The 27,613-nt window shown below is 37.6% G+C and overlaps 1 protein-coding gene across 1 annotated transcript; it reads right to left on the reverse strand.

Annotated features, from left to right (window-relative positions):
* On the reverse strand, positions 1 to 27,613 carry LOC114355515 (uncharacterized). Its single transcript, XM_028308399.1, has 6 exons — positions 27,521 to 27,613; positions 24,844 to 25,196; positions 15,862 to 16,081; positions 15,195 to 15,369; positions 8,054 to 8,190; positions 1 to 254 (listed from the first exon to the last, which is right to left on the reverse strand). The coding sequence occupies exons 1-6, from the start codon at positions 27,576 to 27,578 to the stop codon at positions 55 to 57; spliced, it is 1,143 nt and encodes a 380-aa protein (XP_028164200.1). The 5' UTR covers positions 27,579 to 27,613; the 3' UTR covers positions 1 to 54.

The raw sequence follows: 27,613 nt of genomic DNA on the forward strand, positions 1-27,613 counted from the left end.
AGTTTATTTTATCATCTTTACATCGAACTTATTTACACAATCTAAACTTTTATATCACGTGGGTAACAACACAATGAAGTGATCGCGCGGGCCTTTGGCCAGTACCGTTACTTCGAAACAAAATAGTGCTGCTAGCAACATCACAGTGGGGAATAACGGTTTTTCCGTTATAACGATTAACAATAATAACGTTACTATCGTTATTGGCGACGACGGAATCTGATTCCCGCCGGCGTGGAGTTCCGCGAGGCTCTCTGGAACAAAAAGCGCTTGTTAGTGATGAACGAATTGAAATTTTTAAATGGGATTACGTGCTCCGTTTTGTTTTTAATTTCGTAGCTTTAACGTGGAAATAAAACATCACAATATTCGACGAAACGACATTCAGTTCTCAGGAATTAAAATAGTGTGCTTTTAAAATAATATTTGTTTAAAACTAATTACCTACTTTTAAATTAATAATAATTGATACACAACGGCTGACAATGATTTGCATGAAAGAGAATAAGGGAATATTAAGGATGTTCAATTTTCAACGGGCATCCCGCTGATAACAACATTGTTTTCATCATTATTATTATGAATGTCCTGATGAAAACTGTCTGTTTGTGCTCTCTCTCTCTGTGTGTATCAGTGTGTGGGCTCTATCATATTATTGTTTAGTTCTTATGTTCATTTTTTGTATGTTTCCTACTGATCATATTGTCTTTAAAACTCTTTTAAGAATTTAAGTTCACACACTTCAATTTGAAGTTGCTCGATCTTTTTATTTACCTATTGTTTTTGGAAAATAAAAGAACTCCAGGAATACAAGACAAACCTAAATATGAATCCAAGAAGAAATGAAAACTTATACATAAATTTCAGGCACTGTTCCAAAAAGTATCTTAAGACAGCAGTTAAAAAACTTGGCAAGCATTCTTCGTGATAATGATATTTGTGACTTTAGCGTTTCCTTCTAGAAATAATTACGATGAATTCTTTTTAGATATTCAATTGGACGAAAGCAAGTTAGATAGCGAAAAGTTTATTGTCCGTTAACTCATAAAAGACCAGAATGGAGCACCATTTCTAAATGTAGGTTCAATAACGTAGTGGGTGGAAGCAATTCTGAAAATTATTTTAGGAAAAATAATTCCATTTCAATTGAATGGCGAAACGTTTGCTGATAAACAGACTTCACAAATTGATAAAAAATATAATAGCTCTATATCGATAGTGGAAATATCAATTACTGTAAGGGACAAAACACGACTTTTCAGGAGAGCCAAAAAACGATTTTTTTTTTCTTTATACCTCAATATCTTTTTATGTGATGTTACGATTTAAATAGTTTCTATGGCAAAGTTTCTTAGAATTTTCTGTTCTTTCATAATATAAACGCCAAATTTTCGAAAAATGGGTAGTTTAAAAGATAGCATGTCCCTTACATTAAAAAAACGAGCTTGACTGTACCTTACAATGTTGAAATTTCACAGTATGGAATGTCATGTATGTTGTAAGGTACATTTAAGAATAAACACGACAGTAATATTATTGTAACTTGACAATTTTAACATTGAAACCTGATGTAAGTAGAGGTTGCATTCGAGTATTCATTAACAAAACGAAGAGAAGAGATAGAAACAAGACAACTTAGTGTTCACAAATGCAGTTGGAGGCATCAAATACACATCACCAACAAAACATTTAGTCACTGATGATGCCTACATCTGCATTTGTGAACAAGTTGTCTTGTTTCTATCTTTTTCTGTTCATTTTTACGCAGATAGGTTTTTTTTTCAATCATCGTTCGTTCGTTTTAGCCGAATGACGTCCACTGCTGGACAAAGGTCTTCCCCCAAGGATTTCCACAACAACCGGTCCTGCGCCGCCCGCATCCAGGCACCTCCTACAACCTTCACCAGATCGTCGGTCGACCTAGTGGGGGTCTGCAGCACATTACGTCTTCCAGCTCGTGGTCGCCACTCAAGAATTTTTCTGCCCCAGCGGCCATCAGCTTTGCAAGCTACGAGCTCCATCCACTGCCACTTGATTTTAGCGATTCTGCGGACTATGTCAGTCACTTTGGTTCTCCTGCGGATCACGTCATTTCTGGTTCAATCACTACGAGCATAGCACGCTCCATCGCCTTTGACCTTGAGTCTTCTTATGAGGCCCACAGTAAGCGACCACGTCTCAGATCCATAAGTTATCAAAGACTTTTGTCTTGAGACAGTGCGATATTTCAGACGTGAGAATATCACGAAGCTTCCTGAACGTTGCCAGCCGAGTTGGATTCGACGATTGACCTCTTCCTCGAAGTTAGACCTACCTAAGGCTGGTTTTAGTGTCACGCAGACCGTCAGTGCGGATCGCTCCGCACAGCCAATCTGTATGAACTGATAGGGAGCGAGCGATTCCTGCGGACCGCATTACTCTAAAACGCTTCCTCGAAGTTTACAGATCGGCTGTGTGAAGCGGATCCGCACTGGACGGTCCGCGTGACACTATAACCAGCCTAACTGGACTGTTTGTACTAGGTACATATAAGTGTCAACAACTGCCGAGTGTAGAGTATCCAACCTTTAGAGGAGTGGGTGCAACACGGACATTTGACATGATTTTGTCTTGTCCATGTTTCATTTTAAGACCCCCTTGTTGAGAGGCTCGACTCAGGCCATTGTGCATTGTGCCTAGATCTTCCACGGTCTCAGCCATGGCTATGATATCGTTTGCGAATCGAAGGTGGGTTATTTACTCACCGTTGATATTTATGCCGAATCCGTTCCAGTCCAGAAACAGTTTCGGAGTTTTCAGTTCCCCCTGTCTGCTGCTGCAACTGGTTTCGAGTCTTGATCCTGGAGACGGAACGACATTGTGGCGTTTTCGTACAAGCCTTTCAACATTTCGATGTATCGATATAGGTAGTCAATTTGACACCGTTGGAGAAACTGTAGTAGGTACTGCCCAGGTCTCGATCGAAGCTTTCTCATAGTCCACAAACGCCAGGCAAAGTGACTGACTATACTCCTCGGTCTTCTGTATAATCTGCCGTGGCGTATGTATGTGGTGTACTAAAGCGATTGAGAGATTGAGAGGCTGGAAGTCATCGAGCTTACGAGCGAGACGATTCGTAATGACTCTCGAAAACAGCTTGTAGACATGGCTCGGAAGTGAGATGGGTCTATAATTCTTCAACAAGGTTTTGTCGCCTTTTTTGAAGAAGAGTGTCACCACACTTCTGTGCCATACCGTAGGCGTTTTTCCTTCGAGGATGACGGAATTGAACAGCTTCTGAAGAGCCTTCAGCCCCTCGGTCAAAAACCCAACTGCGTAAAAATGAACAGAAAAAAGATAGAAACAAGACAACTTAGTGTTCATAAGTGTATTAGGAGTGGGAGGCATTAAATGCATATCACCACCAAAAAAAGTAATTGATATCCTATATGCATAATATTAACGTAAGGGCCTAATTATGATAAATCAATAAGTTTTAAATGAAGTAAGGTTCAATGAGTTCAAAAGTTAAAACCAACAGTTTAGGGTAAGGGCTGAATTGTATTATTAAAAGGAATTTACGTCCTTTAAATCATTTGTTTCCCCAAAAGTCGTATTCAGCCAACTAAAAATGTTTAAGGTAAGGGACATTTTTTTAAAGATATCAACATTTCAAGTATACCAATCGATAGAGCCGAAAATTCTGAATGCGTTGGTATATATAACTCATTTTGGCCAAAATGTCCCTTACATTAATTGATACTTCCACTATCGATATACTCTTCATACGAAAAGGCAAATTCATGGGTAAAATACCCATGGGAGAAAATATGCTGTACAGTTTTACGTTTTTACGTGACAGTCGCACGGACCATGGCGCATAAAGTTTGCAACAAAAAAAAGTGTGCTGTATTAATTAAATTAATGGAAAGAACGGAGAAGAGAATATTAAAAATATATAGGCCTAATTTTACTCTGCACCAGGTGTTAGGGACAGGCAGGGAAAACTTTGCAAGTGAACTCTGATCACTTACTGAACTTATCATGTCTTTTTTCGGAAATGAAAAGCAAACTTTTTTTATTAATTTCTTTTTTAACGTTTCGATAAACGTAGGTATAGTCAATAGCTCATTATAGAGTATACATTTTTATTACAAAATAACTTTTAAAATAGTAAGATACGGGTTATAACGTGGCGTTTCGGCTGCTATGCTGCAGCCGTGGTCACAAGCAGATGTCAAGCCGTGAGTACATAATGTAACTCATTATAAAACGTCGCGTTAAGACCCGTGTATTACTATGTTCGTTGAAATAGAACGCGAAAGTTTAAAATCTTATAAAATAACTTTTATTACTACAAAACATTTGTTACGTAAAACGCACAGCGAAGTGATTCTAATCGAAAAAATATTATAGCATAGAATATATTTTTATATACCGGGTGTCCGTTTGCTCGTTTGCCTCCTTTCCCAAAACGTATACGGTACTTTATTCTTTATTCTTAACCGTTTAATATTTCCCAGTCACTACCTTACACCCTGTCTACTAAAGTTGTTTTGTTGTTTCGTAAAATTAACAATTTAAACTAATTATCTTGTTTTCGACGTCCAATCAAGCCACGTTGTTATTAATCACAACCATCGTTTTTCATTCCCAGATAACTAATAACTAAGAATTTAAACTAAGAATTGAACTAAGAATAATCAAGTCCAGACACAAAGTTCCAGAACTTCTGGATTTCAGATCATCTCGATTACGGACTAAGTATTAAAATAACCGAAATTGGTTCAATATTTAACAAAAGTAATCCATTACGTTAGAGTTCAAAGTTGAAACTCTGTAAATGAGTTGTTAATTGAAATCTTGTACTAAAGCTGTTTAAGTTATTATACCGATATTATGTTAATCCAAATACTGGTTAAAATACTGATTTACGTTTTAATAAAATTGCGAGTAAAAATTACTTTTATTATTTTAATGTTTTCAGAAAGTTACAAAATCACTGAATAAATGAATTCTTGGAAGCATAGAGATGAAAGGTGTTGTCGCGTACTCAAGCGAGATATTTGGATATTTTCAGTTGTGATTTTTTTATTGTGGTAACTACTTAATATCTCAGATATTTAAGTTTGTACCTTTATTTTTTGGAAATAGGTATACACATACATAAACACCCAAATAAATACATTCTCGATATGGACATGCAAATGTGTGTGTTATTGCGCGTAGATCGAATCCGCAACTTTTAGCCTTTTAGTTACTCGTTCCGTCCAGTAGGTACTCAATTTATCAAATTTTTTTATATGGTCTTCATGAATTCTATCAAAATTCCAGTAAATACTTTAAGCTTTATTGGTTTCATCAGATTTAATTTTGAAAGGGTTCCACAATTTACCGGGGCCACACAAAAATCTGACCTTCTTTCTTTTTCCAGTCAGATATAGGCGTGGGAAGTCGACCCAAGTAATTGTTTGCTGTCATTATTCCTTATTTCTGGGGGCCTATTCTTAACCCTATTTTCGTATCTTCGACTTTTTTTCTTCCTTTCACTCACTGAGTATCACTGACCGCAATGAAAGAGACAGATAAAGTGTGAAGATAGATATGGAGTTGAATCGCGTTTGCTTAGTACCATTTCGGGAAATTAATATAAATAGAATCAGGATGTGTTATTTGTAAGATTGTTGGGCAATCTCCAGCAAATCAGATTTTATTTTCCAGCTTCAAAATCACACCTATTTCAATAGATAAGTAGCAATAGTGAAACATTTGATAAAGGTACTATTATCCGTACGTACATTAAGTACGAGTATATTGGATCTATGATTTTTTTAAACTTTAACATTTTGGGCTGCGCCATCTTGTCCCAAACTAAGCAAAGCTTGTTCTATGGGTACTAGACCACAGTAAACTTATACATAGAAACTCCTAGACTAATAAAAATAAATGTTTGTACAGTGTGGGAATCAAATCCGTGACCCCTGGCATATTAGTCCGGTATTCGAACCGCCCCATCGCACGTAACGAACTGGTCAATGTCAAATTGACAACGCAAATTTTAACGTCGTCAAACGATATTTTGGTCTGCTTTATTTATCGGCAGAATCGTTTTAAAACTAGATGTTGTTATTTCTTTTGAAAAGTTGAAATCTTATATAAATTAGCTATGGAAAGTGGTAGTGATAACGAAAGTGCGTCAAATTCTATTGCGCCGCTAACGCCGATTAAAAAACGAAAAATACCAAAAAGACTCCAAATAAAATAAACCGGAGTGGAAAAGAAAGTATGACTGGATTACTGAAGATCCCCAAAATATACAGTGTGAGTCACGATAAAGTGCACATATGAAAATATGTGAAAAATTTTTGAGATTTTTTACAGAATTTTTTTATAGAATTTTTTTTCTTCTAATTACTTCTCGTAAAGAAAACGTAATAACTTTTAAACTAAGAGGTATATCCTGATAAAATAAAAACAATAATAATGCTGAATACATAACAGGCGATACTAATAAAATACATAAAATACCCAGAAAATGCCAACAAATATTAAAAAAATATAGTTTTTGAAAAAAAAATCTGCTTTTAAATTCTTGTTTTTTTTGTTATTTGATCACTTTCTCCAAAAAATGCCCCTATAACAGGTGGTTTTTATTGCTTTGTATTATTCTCTATCGTATTACTTTTGCAAAACTAAAAATTGCTTGTCTCTATCCTTATCACAACATATTATGTCAATTTTAAAATCGGCGTTAGAACAACGTAAAAAAAGATATTTTTTTTGGTTACAAAACAAAAAAAATGTTGCAATCATTAGAAGCAAAATCCCCCCCACCGAAAGTTATGGAATTCAAAAGATTTTTTTGCTTTTTTTTGATAAATGTTTAGACTATATTAATAAATGGTTTGATTTCAGTGAAAGCAATTGGTTATTTAAAATCCAAAAATTAAATTTAAAAAAGGAGGTTTCATTTAATGACTGTGAGACAATATTAGAAGTTCTAAATTTACAAGAAAAATTGAGTATCAAAATGGACGACCTATACTCTGAAATAACGATATTGAATGAAATCATTGCTAAATTAAAAGACTGTAGTGACTTTACTGACAAAACTACAGGCCAAAAATGGCAGCTTATTTTAAAAAATACTGAAAATGACTTACCAAATTTATTTGAAGTAATTTCATTCCTGCTCTCTATTCCCGCCACTTCGGCATTTACAGAAAGGATATATTCGGTTATGAATTCAAAGTGGCGAGAAGAAAGAAACAGAAGTAGTGTATCATTAATAAAAAATGAGCTTTTTGATTTATATTAATTTAAAAATAGAATGTGACAAAGCATATGAATATGACACTTTTATTTTATACAAAAAACTGTTACACAGCGCAAGAACTGCAAAAAAATATAGTTTTATAAAAATAAATAATTAAAAAATGTATATTTGTCTATTTTTTTTGTTTTTCCCATAAAATACTATATTTTTTTTAAATGTACTATATTTTTTTACACCTTATTTTGGAAAATACTATATTTCGCTAATGAAATGTTGGCAACCCTAGTAGGTACCTACCTTTGCGGCAAGTCGTGGGCGATTTTACGCTAGAACTCTCTATAAAGCCTTTCTGACCTTCGACCTACAAGCGTGACCTTAAGTATTAAAATTTTGAAACTTTCTCAGCCTGTAAATTGTTTGTCTGTCAGTTTTAAGAACGTTTTTTGGACATTTCAAGTTGCTACGTTTTTACTACTGATTGTGATGTTTTATTTCAGAGGAGATACGATTCAATTGTTAAGTATTATGCCCAATACTGAGAAAATAGGATAAGTAGCTATTTTTTTGTAATTATTGTTTTTGCGAATTGTTAGCAACGCATTTACCTAAACTTAATAGCTCTTATTGTGAAAATAATTAACTTACCTACAGAAACATACTTTTAAAGTGTCTTTCGAAGCACCAAGTTGCTTGTGATAAATGCTATTAAATAATATGGTGAGGATGGGCTCAATCTAATAACGAGCGCATCGTAGTTTGCTTTACTTTGATGATTGATTGCTTGATTGATGTGCTTACCATTGAGCACATGCACAGAAACTGTGTGGGATTTCGCGCCGCGCACAGCACATGTATAGTTGCCGGCGTCTGTGCTGTTCACTCGCGCCAGCCTCAGCAGGCTGTCCGCTCCGCCTGGCACTTGTTCTGTCTTCACGCTGGGGAAAGAGAAGGTGGAATTAGGAACTGAAATTGCTATAAGTTGTCTATGTTACACGAGGTAAAAACTACGACCACTGTGCACGTAGTTAAATAAATACTTGTTCGTTCCAGAAGAGGTTTCTAAAGCTGGTTTTAAATCCTACTGTACTCGTATGTCGACCAACGATCTGGAGGTCGCGGGGAGGCCGTTGTCCAGCAGTGAACGTCTTTCGGCTGAAACAAACGAACTGTATGTTGTCTTTCTTATAATGTCGGTACAGTACTACAGTACATACAGTTGCAAGCATAATAGCGCTTATTACAACAACTATTATGTATATTTAGATGAACACAATGTTTAGATGAATCGCCATCCCTTGTGAAATTAACGCTCAAGCACACATTTTCTGTTTTTAAAAGCCGTTACGTTAAAACATCAGCTACTGCCTTATTTTAAAACTGGTTTTCTTAAACACAGCGCATAAAGCCCCTTCCAGCTTTCTGTCTTTCTTTTAAGCCCATATTTATTACATGCGCAGTTTATTCTAGACATACCCCATACGTCAAAGTGTTTGCCTCTTAACTTTCCTGGCGGTTTTGTGTTAAATATTTTAAGCGTCTACCGAACCATAAGGATGTACAGTCGATATCATAAAGAGTATAATCATGTTCTTATTTTTTAAGACTACTACTCGTAATTTATTATAGTAGTGTTCTCAAAAACTAATGTAAGATTTGCTGCATCTGCTGAAATATTTACACTGACGCAGGTTAGCGTACCATCCCTATATTGTCGACATTCCACCAGCTCGCACTAAGCGTTTCGACGACTCGTTTATAATGCGAACAGCTAGGGACTGGAATTCGCTGCCTGCTGCTGTATTTCCTGAACACTATAATCCGGGCGTTTTCAAGGCGAGAGTGAATAGGCACTTACAGGGCAGATATGTACCATCTTATACTGCATCTCACTTAACACCAGGTGCGATTGCGGTCAAATACCTGCCTTGTCTAGCATAAAAAAAAACTTAGGCTGAGACGTGTGGGACGTAGTTGGAGCTTATGTCTAGTTTTTATTCTATTGAGTGGGTTATTACAACTGGCAGGGATCATTACCTTTATGTCAGACTTCATAGCAGCCATCAATATTAGTGCCATTCCATCTTTCGGTATAATCATCATCTATCATAGTACGCAGAACTGACGGCCAATGGGACAGCAAGGTTCTAGAATGGAGGCCGCGTATCGGAAAACGCAGCGTGGGGCGTCCACCCACAAGGTGGACCGACGACCTGATAAAGGTAGCAGGAAGGTGCTGGATGCAGGCCGCTACCAACCGTGCAATGTGAAAGTCATTGAGGGAGGCTTATTTTCAGCAGTGGACGTCCTTTGGCTGAAATGATGATGATGATCTTTCGGTAATAGCTTTCTAAATCTCCCCACAGTTTTAGATCACATTATCAACCATCGTTCTTTCATGTCAATCATAATTTACTTAGTTTTTGGTCCGCTAATGATTCGCTCTGCTCTAGCTAGATGTATGGCAAAGCTCAATTTAACGAGTACCTGCTTGCACAGAATTATATTTTTCAGGCAAAAAGTTTAATCAAAATATAGGGTGATTTTGACCTCAATCGATTTACGCAAAGAAAACAAAAAAATTTTTTTTTTCATATTTTATTATTTTTATCCGCAGCGCGCGGTTTCAAAACTGGCACACGTGGATAATTTGCTTCATTCATAGAAAAATACGTACACACTGTCTGTTAACTGCAAAGATTAATAGAGATAATGGTGCGCGAAAATAAGCGAATTAGATTTTCAATTTTTTTTTCGGGAAAAATACATGATTTAAAACAATTACGATAAAGTTGTATTATTAAACTAGCTGTGCCCGCGACTTCGTACGCGTGAAAACCTGTTTTCGTAACATTTTTCATTGTTGCTCTGCACCTATCGTATCTGCACTCGTAGCATGATGGTATATAGCCTATAGACTTCCTCGATAAATGGGCTATCTAACACTGAAATAATTTTTCAAATCGGACCGGTAGTTCCTGAGATTAGTGCGTTCAAGTAAACAAACAAACTCTTCAGCTTTATAATATTAGTATAGATTGTTCTATAGAGCTTATTAAAAAAATTTGGATACTTATTGCGAAGTCACCCTGTATATTCTAACAAAACTGACCACAAAAAGCAAATGGAAAAGTAATTTCACACTATCCCTCGTCCCGTCCCTTCGAATAAGTACCGCACAATCGCAGCTGTGGCTTGGGTCTAAGGTAAGAACTTATTTTTAGTACTTAGTACACATGACTAAAGTTTTGAAACCTTTACATGCTTGACTAATTTTGACGCTGACTGTACGTGACGTGGAGTGTCTAGTCCGAAAGAACTTTTAGGTTTTAGGCTAACTTTTGAGGCAAGTTGAAGAAGTTTCAAAGCTTATCTATGTCTAAAATAATATTATGAGGAGGCTTTTTTTGTGTAAGCATGTGGGTGTAAGCTCTTTTACTGAGAAAAAGTTAACAGATTCCAATTTCCTGAGTCACATTTGCTCTATTGTAAAAGTTACCTACTCCTAATAATTATCTATTTATATTTATTAAATATCTTAAATATCTTATCTACATTAAAAATAGACCAATTTTTAGAAGTGACAAATAATGGGGTTTCACAGTTTCTTAAACAAAATAAACGCTTAACAGTTAAATGCAGTACTCACAACACAACTTCGAAATTATGTAGTTCTAAATCTCACTTTTTACAAACCTGTCAGTCATCATGTAAATGCTAGGTATCATGTAAATATAGTTACTAAAAATACGAGTGTATTGGGATTTTTCATTCCATTTTTAGAATTTCCACTAATCTAGGCAATTTTTATTTCATTATGATGAACACGCTGGTTATACGTCAGCATTACAGGATTAGCTTAGCTATACGAGTATATGTATATTTGTGACTTATTGCTATGTAATCCTGCTGTTCTGTATGCAAATGGATCGTCCCGCTTAATTGATGGGGTTCACTACTGACATTAACCCTAGGTGTTGCTGATGTCAGACATGCATTACAGAAAAGACAGTCGTAACTAGACTGGCTGTTAAACTCTTATGCCCGTGTGCGGTTTCCTAAAATAGCTTCCAATCACGTAATAAGTCTTAATTTATTCCACTAGCATGCACTAAGCGTTTCGATAACTCTTTTATAATGCGAACAGCTAGGGACTGGAAATTGCTGCCTGCTTCTGTCTTTCCTGAACACTATAATCCGGGCCTTTTCAAGGCGAGAGTGAATGCACTTACAGGACAGATATGTACCATCCTAGACTGCATCTCACTTAACACCAGGTGCGATTGGGGTCAAATAACTGCCTTGTTTGCTTTAAAAAAATGACACAAAAAAACATAATAATGATAATATGAGGCACACAATAATGATACAAACAAAAGGTGTTTGTATCAAAGAGGATACCCGCCTAGTATATCCTAAGAGCGTGGTTGGACACTGATTCTCTGCGGGCTAAAGTTTAAGCGTGTGTAATTATGATAATAGCTTTTAATGCGTCTCATTAAATGGCATTAAAGATAGTTTGTTGACTACACCTTTGTGAACCCTGCGGCACATCTACTCGAGGTTGACAGCAATCACTAACATTGTAATCTTTAGGACAGCATGTCCAAATTAACGTTTTTATTATTATAATGCTCCAAAAAGATTCAGTGCCTCTTGGTTTCGACTATTAATATGACAGATAAACGATTTTCTTTGTCTAGAAATATCTTATTTATTATTTAAAATCTCCAAAACGATTCAACGCGTCTTTTGATTTTAACTATTAATGTAACAGATAAACGGTTTTAAGCACCACCGCTCCTGTATTTAACGAAAGCTAGCTAAATTATTAATAGATTTCAAACAATACAGGAGTATTGATTTCTTGGGACATCGTACCTTACAGTCGTGGGAAACGCCACCGGCCACTGTCTAGTCAAATAGTTATTATACAACCGACATGGGTCTTGTCGTGTCTTGCGCTAACTCAGTGACGCTAGCGTTCAAGCTCTGTTGAGTTAATTCAAATTTGCGCTGTGGCGTTACAAAGTGGTACTAGGTATATTGATTAAAAAAAAGTTTTCTTTATTATTTTTCTATTTAAAAACTAGAGCTCTCACACCATGACCTACTACTGCAAACAAGTTTTTTGTAGTAGCCGTAAGACAGCATTACTGAAGAACTTTAGATGACATTAAATGTGTATAAAAACGAATCTTTTGAAGTCTTAGTATGCACGAACATGAAATTAGGTAAAATCCGTACAATGCGACTGTAATATAAATAAATTATGGGGACAAATGACCTTTTCTTCAAATTCACTCGGCCCTACGCTGTCGCCCAACACCTTTTGAAGAAGTGGTTTGACAAATCGTAACATTACAAACGGTCGTAGTGGTAACATTACAAACGGGAACTTATAATCGCATAGTTTTTATACGAGACTAGAACCTTCCTAGGTATCCAAGACCTGTTAGGTATTTATATCAAAGTACGTTCAGTAGAAACCGTATCGGAAAACGCAGCGTGGGACGTCCTCCCACAAGTTGGACCGACGACATCATAAAGGTAGCAGGAAAGCGCTGGACGCAGGCCGCTACCAACCGGGCAGCATGGAAAGCATTGGGGGAGGCCTATGTTCAGCAGTGGACGTCCTATGGCTGAGATGATGATGATGATGACGTTCAGTAGTAAGTAAACCTATAATGATACTAGTGATAGAGCTTATAATACTCAAAGTTAACTTGCTTCAAAATTAATTAAGATTCTACTATCATCATAATTAACAACTTTTATGAGAACAACAACAATTTCCAAAAAAAAAACCTCCTCTTACATAAGTTATTCATAAAAATAACTACTCCCCGTAACCCTGTTCCTTTAAAATCACAGCCGTCCGCCCTGAATAAACAATGAGAGCACTTTGACATTACTAGTTTATGGATGACAACAGAATTGTATATCAACTGTATTGCGTAGTAAAACGTCTTCCCTCGGACTTAATAAACTTGTTCCAGGTCGTTCTACCGGGCAGGAGTGAATAAATTGACACTTGCGAGTTAATTTCTTTTTGGGTTCCGTGTCATGAAATGAAAACAAACCTGAAGGATCACTAAAGTCATAAAAGTAATTTTTTGAAAGTACGTTTTTTCTAAAGTGCTTCTATACGTCCCAATACCATGCTTCGGTACAAAATGGGCCAGTGCTACGAAAAAGCAGCGCAAGAAAGCCAAGAAACTTTGTCTCTACAACTGATACAAGAATCAAAATCTGTAGAGTAGGTACTTCCCATTGACCTAGAATAGAGTAGATAGAAAAATCCAAAAAAAGTTCATTTGTAATTAACTATTTCACACTTTTAGTTCTTTACATTTAATTTTAGGCAATTCTACTCATACACAACAGAATAAAAGAAGTGTAGGTACTTAATTCATTCGAAATTTGTTTTTTAAATCAGTTATAAAATAATTAGAACAATATCTAAATTGATGGACTCGCCAAGTGGAAAGGAACAGATTAAATAGGCTACGGAATTCTCATAGCGCTAGTCTGACTCGCACTTGCCTATTTTTTTACTTTGATGTCATTCTAAAGTACTTCGCCATTATTTATTCAGATACTTCCAATGGGAAATGCGAGTTCTTTACTAGAAATTACTTAATGTATATTTTATAGAATGAATTTTACTATTTCCTAGCAGTAAACAAACATCTCTGTTATAGAAGGTTTCACATGTTGAAAATTGGACTTAATTCCTTATGTTGTATGTTTAAAAGTTTAATCGATTGATGTGATTAATAATGTTTGTTACTATTCATACTTTTTTATGAAGGACAAGGCATTCGACCGCAATGGTGTTAAGTAAGATGCAGTTTAGGATGGTACATATTTGTCCTGTCAGTGCCTATTCACTCTCGCCTTGAAAAGGCCCGGATTATAGTGTTCAGGAAAGACAGCTGGTGGAATGTCGACAATGTAGGGATGGTACGCTAACCTGCGTCTGGTTCCCCGGTGATGGAAAGGGGCTGGTGGAATTAGGTCATGCAAAATTCCTTCGCACATCCTCCGAAGTGTAGCCTGACATTAGGGATAACTAGACCTCATGGTGACCCCATAACCCACACAATAGAAGTATAATTTAGTTATTTAAAAGAAAGATGGGAAAAGTTGAAAAGCTATTAACTTTTTGGACGTAATTCAAGTTATAACAACAGCCGGTCAGAAACAATCGTCACTTATTCAGTATTTATTTAAGTACGAATTATTGTTAAAGCTATCCAAGATCAAAATTACAAGTAATTTACATGTTTTTGCCTATTAAAAGCCTGTGTTACTTTAGAAATATCTAAACTTTCATGAAGTTTAGACCTGTTGTATTTTGAAGTTTCAAATTATTTGTGAAGCCTTAATAGGTTATTGTTTATTTACTTAGCTGTTATACTTAGGAATTTACTAGATAATATTATTATAATAATTACTAATTGTAGACTACTTGCAACACATAGTTCTGAGATTGGTGGCTAAAGGACCTGATAAAAATGACTTATTTGAAAATTCGAATTACCTGCTTACCAAAGAAAAAGACATACGAACTAAAAAAGTGCTAGGAATTACCTACAAGCCATATTTACTCACTGTCTTACTGTTGAACATCGTCCTCCCCCAGTTATTTGTTAGCGGCCTGCATCCAGCGCCTTCCTGCTACCTCTGTGAGGTCGTCTATCCACCAAGTGGTTTTGTTTCATACCTGATCCCTGATGCAGCCAGGTCAGCACAGCTGGTGTGTCCACGTGACGTGCTCGGCAGACCAGCGCAAGAGTGGATTCTGCTTCGTAGTACTTCTCTAGGATAGGAGTACAGGCTTCACCCACCACTCAGATGGGAGAGTCATGTTTTGACAGCTCATAAAAAGTACGCAGCTACTTTATTAATACGTCATCTGACGTCATTTGTTTCATACCTGATCCCTCCTCTAGTAGTGTCAGCGTTTAGTGCCCTTCCCTCATGTAGCCAGGTCAGTACAGCTGGTGTATCCACGTGACGCGCTCGGCAGACCAACGCAAGAGTGGATTCTGCTTCGTAGTACTTCTCTAAGAGAGGAGCACCAGCCTCGTCTACCACCCACACTTGGGGGGCTGGAACAAAATTGTGTGGTTAGGTTTTAGTTGTTTTAAATTATTTGGAAAAGATAATAGTTTATGCGTTAGTTCTTTTTATTATATTAATTTCTAAAATTATTTGGTGTGATTTGAAATACGCGTAGGTGAACCCCAGAAGAGTATTTAATTCAATTTATTTCAATACTTGCATTTATGTCTGATCATAAATAAACTGCACGCAAGCTATAGAATGTAAAAATAAGTGATTTTAATACATTTTGTGTTCATTTTGAGAGCCCAAAATAATTGATTATGAAAATAGCTCCACTAAATTATTTTCATTAATCTCCTAATTAAAATAATTTAGTGGAACTATATGAATGGTATTTATGGGAATTATCCACTAGTGAATTTGTCGGTTAAATGAAGAAGAATAATTAATATTTGTAAAAAAATAAATCGTACTTGAATCTCATAAAAAATATCTACTCAGAGTAATATTTCTTTTAAATCCCAACTTATACTCACTGTTAATATGTAAATACGTCCTACTGACTCTCGGGGGGTGAGTGGATATCTGGCACTCGTAGACGCCTTCGTCATCTGGCTTCACTTCCCTGATGAGCAGCCTCCAGTTGCCAGGGTACCTCTTAGCCACCGACACCCTGTTGTCAGCCGCGTACGTGACAGCACCCACTGTGAGGAGTTCGGGCATCTCGTCTCTACCTCTTCGGCGGACCCATGACACCTAGAACAAAAGTCAAAGTTAAAATAATATAATTCATCATCAACATTAGCGGGTCAGACTGAAACTGAAGTCTCCACTGCAGAAAGAGCTCGCAGAATTGCTAAAATCAAGCGGCAGTGGGCGGGGCATATAGCTCATAGAGACAATGGCCGTTGGAGCAGAAAAGTTCTCGAGTGGCGACCACGGGCTGTAAGACGTAGCGTGGGCAGGCCTCCTACTAGGTGGACCGATGATCTGATATAGGTCGCGGGAAGAGCCTTGATGCGGGCAGCGTAGGAAAACCTTGGGGGAGGCCTTTCTCAATCCAATCTCAGGTCTGATTTTAGAATATTTTTCTCTTAGTCGCCTCTTATGATAGACTTAAGTGGACCGAGGATCTGGTCAAGGGTGAGGGAGGTGCTAGGATCCGAGAAGAGCAGGACTGGTCGTTGTGGAAATCCTTGGGCGTGGGCTTTGTCCAGCAGTGGACGTCATTTGGCTGAGACGAAGGAACGCCTCTTACGACCTCAACGGTAAGAGTGGGAGTAGTCCTATTTTACAGACTATCTATCTATCTATATAAATAAAAATGAATTGATGTTCGTTAGTCTGATTAAAACTCGAGAACGGCTGGACCGATTGAGCTGATTTTGGTTTTAAAATGTTTGTCGTAGTCCAGGGTAGGTCTAAACGGTGAGCAAATACGCGCGCGATATTGTTTTTCTGTGACAGACAAAATTCCACGCGGGCGAAGCCGCGGGCGGAAAGCTAGTAAGTAATATAAGTATACGTAATGACTGCTCGTATGAATTCGTGGCTTACAAAATTTATCATACAGTCTATTATCTCTTTTCATCTCTCCACAAAACTATCGATGTACCAAAGTGTACTTATCATACACAATTTAACACGTCGCAGTTATTCCAAATTTCGTTGTGCTCTGCAGATGGTAATACAAAGTGTATTTTGTTATTTCCCTCGGGGCTAATTGGTGCTGCTGTTACCAAGTAAAAGTAACCATTATCGTTTATTGTTTACCATAAACAATAAAGGTTATTTTAGATTAATTAACTTTATAATAAAAGAATCTATATACATATATAAAAGAAAGTCGTGTTAGTTACTCCACTTATAACTCAAGAACGGCTGAACCGATTTAGCTGAAAATTGTCAGGGAGGTAGTTTAGAGCCAGGAGAAGGACATAGGATACTTTTTATCCCGTTCGAAAGTAAAAAAAAGTCTGCTTATTTATTGCCATTAAGGCGGAACAAAGTTCGCCGGGTCAGCTAGTAATAAATAAATAAATCTTTGGACAATTTTAATGCTTGTGTTATGGGTGCTAGCTTAACGGATATACTACTTATATACTTTTTTTTTAAATACATAAATTTAATTTAAATAATTTAAATAATTTTTTGGTGTTTTCCTTAATGCTCATCTCTATTTTACGTCGAGGAATTATCTTCTCAAGTGACATCATGCGGAATAAAAAGCTTTGGCTACCGTATCTTGTTTGTAATAATAAGACCTTAATTACTTATGATAATATCAGGTACAACATAATTACCGTGTGTAATTTACCTCCGGATAAATTACAAGATTTAGCTTCATTTTAGTTTGTTTCGGTTTTCAGAAAAGTGCCTACCACACGTGGCGAAGAAACCCAATACTAATTTTCACGTCTCTTGTTCCTTTTTATCAACAAAATTTACGAAGAAAAATCGCGTTTTTCCAGCTCATGCCTATATCAATTAAGTATTGATTGTGTTATTTATTATCTAATAGTGCCTACTTACTACAAAAATAAATAAATATCTTGCTTATGGAAAAAAAAAAAACTAAGAATTGCTAAAACCTAAAATGTAGCTCATGTTACCCCTGCCATAACAAATCGGTTGATACCATAATCATCAAAACCGGATGAATAGTTTAGACGTTACTGAGAAACATACGTAAATACAATCATACAGCATAGACAGCTAAAATCATAACCCTTCTTTTGTCGTAATCTGGTAAAAAGGAGTAGTATAAGAGTACTCTAAAGTGCTACAGAATGTGTGGGCGTTCAACCCAGTTAAGATCATCCTACACGGCGCGTTGGAACACTTGCGACCGCAATGCGTCACGATTTTATCACTACAAGAGACAAATTCTCCTTTATTTGATTTCCCAAAATTGTGCGAATAAGTATTTGAATTTAAATTTGCTCCATAATGTAGATTCTACTCGCTATTACGATTCTTCTTGCGAATAATTGAATAAACTTTTTACGTTTTACTTTTTTACGCTGTCGGGTTCGAACTGGTCGTATCCGAGGAGCGCGAGTTTAAGCCCTGTCGTTCGCTGAACTATTGTTGTGATCCACTCGTTACAGAAGAATATTTAGCTTTCCGCAAAATAATAGGTACATTTTATTAGGCGACAATAGCCCAACGATGCCAGTATCGAACTGTCCGAATCGAAATTCGAGGAACGCGGGTTCGAACGTCTCATTCGCTGGACTTTTGTGGAGAACTCACTCAGTCTTAACACAAGTATAATTATTTAGCTTACCACGAGGTGTAAAAGGGACTATTCTTAAATTTGTAGTCTTAAAAAAAGAATAGCATATTGTAAAGAATAACTTAAATTCTTATTGTAGTCAAAATTATCAAAGGAAATAAAATCAAATCCAAAGCCTGAGATATTCGTGGTAATGCCACAGATTACGCAAATTTCCCATTTGCTACATTCAGAAGCGGCCAAGTTCTAACTCTCAAAGGGCCGATTTCGAATACTCGTTATGATTTCAGTAATTACACGGAGAATGCCATAATTGGGGTGGGTTCTTTGTTATAAGTACACTGGAGTAAGATCCAGAAACTCCACTTGTGTAGTTCTCGGTTGTACAAAGAAATCACTAGGTGGCTACAACTTACTAAGTAGACAACTTACACCTGCGTATATTTCGGACATAATAGCGTACCCTGAGTGGTTCATCATCATCATCATCTTCATTATTTCAGCCATAGGACGTCCACTGCTGAACATAGGCCTCCCCCAATGATTTCCACAATGGCCGGTTGGTGGCGGCCTGCATCCAGCGCCTTCCCGCTACCTTTATAAGGTTGTCGATTCACCTTGTGGGTGGACGTCTTACGCTGCGCTTTCCGGTACGTGGTTCAGTGGAAACATATTTTACAAGTCTCAGTCTTTATAGTTTCAGGATGTACTCACGAACGCAGAGTAATGCAAATGTTATCTAGCCATCAAACTATTATACATTTCTGTCACACTAATGCATCTAATGTTACTAATTACTTGAGACACCAAAGTGCTCAGATCTACGTGCAGTTCATCTGTGCAAGTTCTGTTTAGTTTGGAGCTAAGACATTTGAAAATATTTGTACTCAAATCAAAATTTATGTCGATCATGATAGAGACCCTACTGTTCACATCTTTAGTATTATAATTGCTCGAAGGATGCTTTAATTGGGGGTTCTTTGTAACAATGCCTCGCCATTATCGCTAGCTACTCTTATCCTGATAGCTGTAGTAATTATTGAGGTGAACAGTTAAATGGCATTTCACTGCACGCACCGATTTCAATGGGAACTTCGATTTGTCATTTGCTTTTATTGATTTTGGCCTTTATTGTCATGATAAAAAGAGCTCTGATCATTACAATATTTTAAAAATATCAGCCACTGTTGAGAGTACTAGTACTCCCACAAGGAGCACTATTAAGGTCCGATTCGACCAAACTTTTATCAGAGAATAACTCATGGTATACTTAACCGGCACATTGACAGTTTAAGTATGGGAAATAATAATATGACAAAATGTTTAATAACTGACGATTTATTCTGAGATCAATATTCACTCTTGTTTGGTCAAATCCACCCTAAGCAAGTTTTATTTCACCCAGTTACTACGGTGTCTCTTCTTAAGGTGCGGTACTACTACGTTTATTTTGCGACAGATATGGCCGTCTACCTGTCACTTTAGCTTGCTACATATTAGACAGACCGTCTGTGCTCGTCTAACTAAAGAGACGGATATACCAGTGGCAGTACAATTTATATGACATTGTTCATATTTATACGGACAGATGGACGGTCAAGTATAAAAAATACGTGAAAGGTTAAGTTTCTCGAGATAAATGCTAACAATTCCAGGGATGACATTAAAACATTTTTTGCTCCTCCAACGCTAAAAGGGAAATAAAATCTTCTCCCAACGCTGGCAATTTTTCATGTTTTGTATCTGTTATCGGTATCCTGGTTTCATTTGACAAATGGCGTGGAAGGCGGCGGCGGCTAACGACGGGGCAAATTGTCTTTGGCGGGATGAATCGGCGGCTTTGGTAAAAACTGTTGTAGAAATGTATAGTTTCTGTTTGATCTGTCTTTACTTTTATTTAGGAGTTCAGATTTGCTATTAAGAAGGCAGTTAGACTTAGGCCCAGAACAGACGGTGAAACGCAACTGCAACGAAACTGCAACTGCTAGTTACTTTTGAGTTGCATCTTAGTTTCTGCCATGACACATGACGTGACCAGTTTGAAACTTTCAGTTTCAGTTTCATTCATCAGAATCATCAGAAAGTTGCAGTTTCATTGCAGTTGCGTTTCACAGTCTGTTCTGGGCCTTACTCGTAGGGAAGATCGAGAAGAGTTGTGACAGGGGAGAGTTATGATTCATTTTCGATTTTTGGAAACCTATTAGCTATCTGCGAGCTTGCAACAGAACAGCTCTTATTTGTTAGCTCGAGACAGTATAAAAAATCGCGTAGTGTTATGAGCTCGCTAGTAGCAGGCCTGTTCATCTCCGCGAGTTTACATCGAAAACGAAACTCGCACGATGGCCCACCTACAGGATACTATTCGACAAGGCCTCACATACGAGCGAACATTGACTCACGGACGCGTATTCTTGTGTATGATGGAAGAAAATAAATAAAATGGTGTACTAAATACTGTGCAGTATTTAACTGACTAAATAATAATAAAAACACAGAATGTACATTCTTTTTTAAGTTGCCTCAAGACACTGTGAGGTAAATAAGTAGTTAATATTATTCATGATAATTCATGCTAAATCATGTATTTCCTCCGCCATTTTCCGCAGTTTGGCACCTCACATCACATCATTTTACCGAAGTCAGCCCTATAGCTTCGGCGCAGTGCCGATCCCGGATTTTTGTCAACAAAATGGTGCTTGACTCTTAGAGACAGGCTAAATTACACCATATAGTTAATGACATTGAGCATACATTTTTTTAAATACCTTCGCGAAGTAAAACTTCTGTACGTAGTACTTATTATTATTCTGTGCTAGTAGTTAATAAGTTCCAAAAAATCGTCATAATTATGTCATAACTTTCCTCAGTCACGACTCTCCTGTCTCCTCGGTCTCCTCTACATTTGCGAGTTTCAGTAAGATAAAATTATATTTGTTTTATTTTCAGTCATAATTTTTGCCAAACTGAGCATTTTATTAACCTTTCTTTTTGCAAAAACATCTTAAACTCGTTATGCAAACGTGATTTTTCATCCGTCTTGCGACTTTAAATACGCTGCATACTTTATTCCTCTCGAATGCGGGACGGTCGGTGTCGGTGTACTAACGATCGCAGACAAATTGTCGGCGAATCTGGCACATGTCGAGCGAGCGTGTGACGCAGCGCCACATTATCAAGATTTCAGTCCTGTGTCGGCGAAAAATTTAAAAAATGGAATTTTAGCTTGGAGACACGAGTAATTTTACACCGACGTAATGGTACACAAGCTGCATGGTTTAATTCTTTGAGCTTCTTTATACAAGTGTATTGTAGCATAATTCGATGGCTTTTCTAGTTATTGTTTAGTTTAGTTTTTGTCTGCAGTTTCTAAAGTTTTTAACAACTCCAAAAGAACAATTTTGATAAATTTCGATTATAGATAAATTGAAATGTGTTAAACTAATATCCCAACTAATATTATAAATGCGAAAGTAACTCTGTCTGTCTGTATGTCTGTCTGTCTGTCTGTCTGTCTGTCTGTTACGCTTTCCCGCTTAAACCTCGCAACCGATTTTGATGAAATTTGGTATAGAGATAGTTTGAGTCCCGGGAAAGAACATAGGATAGTTTTTATCCCGGTTTTTGAAACAGGGACGCGCGCGATAAAGTTTTTCTGTGACAGACAAAATTCCACGCGGGCGAAGCCGCGGGCGGAAAGCTAGTGTACAATAAGGCTGAGTTGCACCAACTTACTTTCACCGTAACTTTAACAATGACCGGTGCTTTTAGTAAGGCTGGGTTGCACCATCCTAATTTAACTTTGACAAACGTCAAAAATCTGTCAAACTCCATACAAAAAGCACCGGTTATCGTCAAAGATACAGTTAAAGTTAGGTGGTGCGACTCAGCCTAAGAAGTTTAATAGATTTTTGACATTTTTCAAAGTCAAAGTAAAATGGTGCACTCGGCCTAAGCTGTTAAGATATTAGTGAAAGATCGATGTAACGAAAACTTTCAGTATTTTCTTCAAGCACATCATTCTTTCTTACACAAGTTTACACGCGCTAGTAAGTGCCAAAATTTTAGTTTCACACAAGTTCCACTTAGTGCTTTACGATCTAAGAGTGGCTTGAAAATTTAACTTTAGTTTAACGAAAGTAGGCGACGAAAATACGCAGTTTATTTGAATACTTTCATCCTTTCAAAGTGACTTTGATAAATTCCCGAAACTTTCGTTTGATGGCTAGGCACTAACAAAAGATTTTAGTCGCTTTTAGAACATTAGGGGAGGTATTTTGTGTTCTTTGTTCTGTTTGTTAAACTTATTAGGCATCTATTATTTTGTATTTTCAAATTGTGTTGTGGTTATAATGAAACATTTTATAATTTGGTAGGGCGTTGATACGAAGCATGCGTAAATAAATGTCTTCTTTAGAAGTCAAATAAAGATTAAGGTATTTTACTATATTATTTCAAGTGAACCACAATAGGAAAGGTTTAGGTCTATAAATACAATTCTCTCGATATCTTCTTCTTCTTTTCAGCCAAATGACGTCCACTGCTGGACAAAGGCCTCCCCCAAGGCTTTCCACAATGAACGGTCCTGCGCTGCCCGCATCCAGGCTCTTCCCGCGACCTTTACCAGATCGTCGGTCCACCTAGTAGGAGGCCTGCCCACGCTACGTCTTCCAGCCCTCTCGATATAGGAATATAGAAAACACAATAGCATCATACTAGTCTACATATTTTTGTTGTAAAATAGCATTTATGTTAACATCGCATTCTGTAAAATCTGTTGAACATACATCAACATTGAGTGACAGCGCACACTGGGCGACAAATCGCGGTGACAGACGCGGCCACAAAATTTTGTCGCCTAGTGTGCGCTAAACCATAATTGCTGACGTTGTCTGAATCCAGCACATGTGGACTCTCTCAACTTTTCCACTTCGCACGTGAATAGTTTATAATGCTTTTGGCTTAAGCGTCATACGTATGGTGCTTCATACAACACTTGTGTAGCACAGAAAAGTTCCCAAATTGACAGACATAGTGTTTATTTACAGGAATTGCAGCATCGTATAGTGACAACGACTTCCCGCAATTGCGTCGAAACGTAATGTGGCTTTTAGATTCTGCAATTTCCCTAAAAGTTAATGCTGCATTTAGATACGGCTACTTATTTAGGTAGCCTAATTAAATATGAATGCACTATTTGTAAGTTTTCTAACTAAAAGGATACTCGGTTGAACACTGAAAATTATATAAACAACGTAAAGTTACATAAGAGTGAGAGAGTTAGCAAATTAAGTAGATTAAGCATTGTGGGAAGCCGCCTGTAACGCAAAAAGGAAATGTGTGTCTTAAAAAGTATTTCCTTAGAAGGCAAAGAGGTTTGTAAACACTATCTTGCATAAAAAAACGCTAGCAGCCCACTGCTGCTATTTATTCATAAAGGGACTGTATTGGGATACAGTCCCTTTATAAATATATTGCCTAAGATATGTTTCAGACCTAAATGAATTTGTATACAAATCCCAAAATTGACGTGCGTCTCTTAAATAGGCAGCATTAGTTTTAAGTTTGCCTTTTCCTCTGCCTAAGTTAGGACACGAAACGTAGTCTACATCAATTTAGGTGTTTTTAAGTCCGCCCTAATGGCATTTTGATGGAGCCCTACGATTGTAATCTTGACCTTTTTTGGCGCCAAAACGATTTTATAAATCGACCCCGCAGTAATTTGTAGTAATGGTTATGTTTGGACGTTCGGATACTTTATTTGCTTTTAATTGGCATTGCTAAAAACTTTTGGTATTATTACTTGCTTGCTGTTTCCTAACAAGAGACCAGACTCAGGTTTCTTCTCTCTTCTCTCTTGAATACTTTTTAAAGATTTATCTTAAAAATACGATTTAGTTGGTGTGTGTTAAATAAAATATTCCAATCCTAGTTTTATTTATTCAGGATTGCCTATAGTAATTGGTGGATTTGGTAAAGGTCACAGAAAGCACCTGGATGCAGGTAGCGCAGGACCAGTGTGCTTACCATGAGTTTACGTTAGTTTAAAAAATCTATGAAGATTTTAGTTTTTGAAAGTAGCCGCTAGGGGCGCCGTACAATCTGTCATACATTTAATGTCATTTTTTTACGTAGTCGCTAGCGAGCACACGTAACAAAAACTGTGTTTACCATAAACACACAGTCGTTGTGGAAACCTTAGGGGAACCTAACCTTTGGCCAGGGTGGACTGCAGTAGGCTGAAATGAATGAACTAACTGACATGTTATACAAAAACACTTACCGTTTTATCCAATAGCAGACTAATCCTACAGTTCAAATGTGCGTCCTCGCCCAACTGTACAGTGATTTTCGTTATGTTCCCTTCAGGCATATCTTCAAAGGTCGGGCCATACTTCCTATCATGGTCGAAGTATGTGTTCTTTAACACCACATGTGGCACCATCTCGACCTGCGGCTGTGACGTCACCGGCGCTGACGTAGGTTCCTGCGATGGTTGTGGCACTTTGAAAGATTTAGTGCTGTCTATGGTCGAGTTTCCTAAACGGAGTAGAACGGGTGCGGGGGCGATGCCTGTACTGAGCGCGTAGAATGACGTCACGGTTGTGTCTTCTTCAGTCGTTGATGAGGGGTTTTCTGGAAAAGAAAGATGTCATTATCATTTCTGGTACAGCTTCGAGCTGCTAAAAACGTAATTATGTCTAATCTATTTGAGTTTGAATCACGAAACCATTGGAATTTGGGTTTCGCAAAACTCAGTGTAATTTTTTCATAATTTTCGCTCTTGTCACTTAGGAAAGTTTTATCAATAAAAAACCCTTATCTTGTGGATTTTCATGTTTTTAACTCAAAAAACGTTACTCAATTTATCAAAGTCAAACTATATGACCCAAACGAAGCGGACCACGAAGATTGGACAATATGAAAATATTTTCTACGGGATAATTTTATAAAAATAATCCTTAATCATAACAAAATACTGTACACGATAAAAAACTGTGCTGTTTCGTTTAATTTAAAGTCAGCAGAGGTACGGTGAACCCTAGCGCCCCAGCTAAAATTAAACTTGTATTATGGCTGCCAGTTTATGAAGTCCAGGCTCCAGACTAGCATAATAGCGACTATAAACTACACAGCAAAGCTACACAGTGAATATAGAGTACCGAATCAGCAACGCCTTACGCAAATATTGTCATCTGCTAATGCAATGCAGTATACAGTTTGCATTAGAGCCAAAGCACACGATGCGTTGCGGCGCCAAGATTTCACCGTATCCCGCGACTGCGACGCACCGCTCGTGTGCCCGCCACAGATATTTCTATTATCATCATCATCATCTCAGCCATAGAACGTCCACTGCTGAACACAGACCTCCTCCAATGCTCTCCATGTTGCCTGGTTGGTAGCGGCCTGCGTCCAGCGCCTTCCTGCTACGTTTACGATGTCGTCGGCACGATATTTTGTAAGGACTGTTTTCTACGACAATCCAGTTTTGAGGATCCAGTGATGCTTTCGTAAAACTGGACTATCGTGTGAACGTACATTGTGTGTTTGAAATTCGAATTACAGATTCGAACGGATCGGTCTCTTGCGGCAACAAACGGTACCTCTAGTACGAAAAACTTTCGAGTTCGTTTCGTTGCGTATTCAAAGTGTCATCGAAAAATTTTGTATGAAAAATTAAACAGCGCCCCCTAGGGCGGCTATAATATAGGGGGCGCTGTTTAATTTTTCATACAAAATTTTTCGATGACACTTTGAATACGCAACGAAACGAACTCGAAAGTTTTTCGTACTAGAGGTACGGGATGTTCGTGGAACGTTAGTACTAAAACAAGTAACTTCTAAACGGGATCCTCCAAAAAACAGTTCCAGCAAATAATAAGGCTTGTTCCCGCCTTATGACGCAGTGACACCGCTCCGGCGTCGCACCGCCGCAACGCATCGTGTGCTTTGGCTCTAAGGCAACGCATTAGCTTGGCTAGAAGTCATTACGGTTCATTCGTTGCAGATTTTTATGGCTAGTGCAGCTGGAAGCGACTGGAATAGGGCATTTACGAAGCGGTTTAGGAGCCACATAAATAGGTTACCTACTTTGTTGAGACATGAGTGGCCCAGAAATTGTCAACAATTTGTACCGCAATACAAGTTTATCCATGACGTAAGAATTCTATATTAAAGGACTTTTTATCATCTTATGCCTGTTTTCACCATAAATCCCTAATTTTTATGTGACCTCTATGGTAACACATAACAGGAATTTTGTTTTCATAGGGGTCACTTAGAAATTAGGGATTGATGGTGAAAACAGGCATGGCTCGTAGGTAATTCAAAATTACTTGAACTTAGCATTTCATTTACGATAGTTCATCATCATCATTATTTCTGCCACAGGACGTCCAACTGTGCCTTTGCCTATTCTGCCTTAAAGTGTCCCCTAATGTTTTTCAGATTGGTTTATGGCACAATTCCACAATGGTTGAATACCAGTATTTAGTTAACCGCCTCTGTGGTCTAGTGGTTAGACCACCTGCTTCAGACGCAGAGGTCCCGGGTTCGATTCCCAGTGGGGGCAGATTTTTCTGTTCGGTTTGGTTGGTGGTAGGGCTTGTTCTAAGTCCGCCTGGCTAGCTACCACCATCTTACCTAAGTCTGTCGCCATAACAACAATGTTAACAGCATTGTTGTGTTCCGGCAGTTAGAGGTAAGATAGCCAGTTCCTCCGTGGTTGAGGATTCCGGGTGAAGCTCGCTTCCACCTTCGGCCTGATCGTCACTTACCATCAGGTGAGATACAGGCCAAGAGCTTCCTCGTTGTGGATAAAAAAAAAAAAAAAAGTTAGATCAATCACAAGCTCGTCTCTTATCAATCTATGCTTGACTTCTTAGAAAGTTTTAAGTGTATTTTAATTCTTCGAGTGTGAGATTTGTCTATGGGTTGGGTAGAGCTTATCAACTTACCAGTAGCGAATTGACACACCACTATCTGTGTGAAAAAGAACACGCTCGCACTCCACATAGCGCCTGGACGAGGCCCTGCCCCGCTCGGGGCTT

This window comes from Ostrinia furnacalis, unplaced genomic scaffold (genome assembly GCF_004193835.3).
Source record: "Ostrinia furnacalis isolate ACB-3 unplaced genomic scaffold, ASM419383v2 OfSCF2415, whole genome shotgun sequence".
In the NCBI taxonomy this organism is placed as follows: domain Eukaryota; kingdom Metazoa; phylum Arthropoda; class Insecta; order Lepidoptera; family Crambidae; genus Ostrinia; species Ostrinia furnacalis.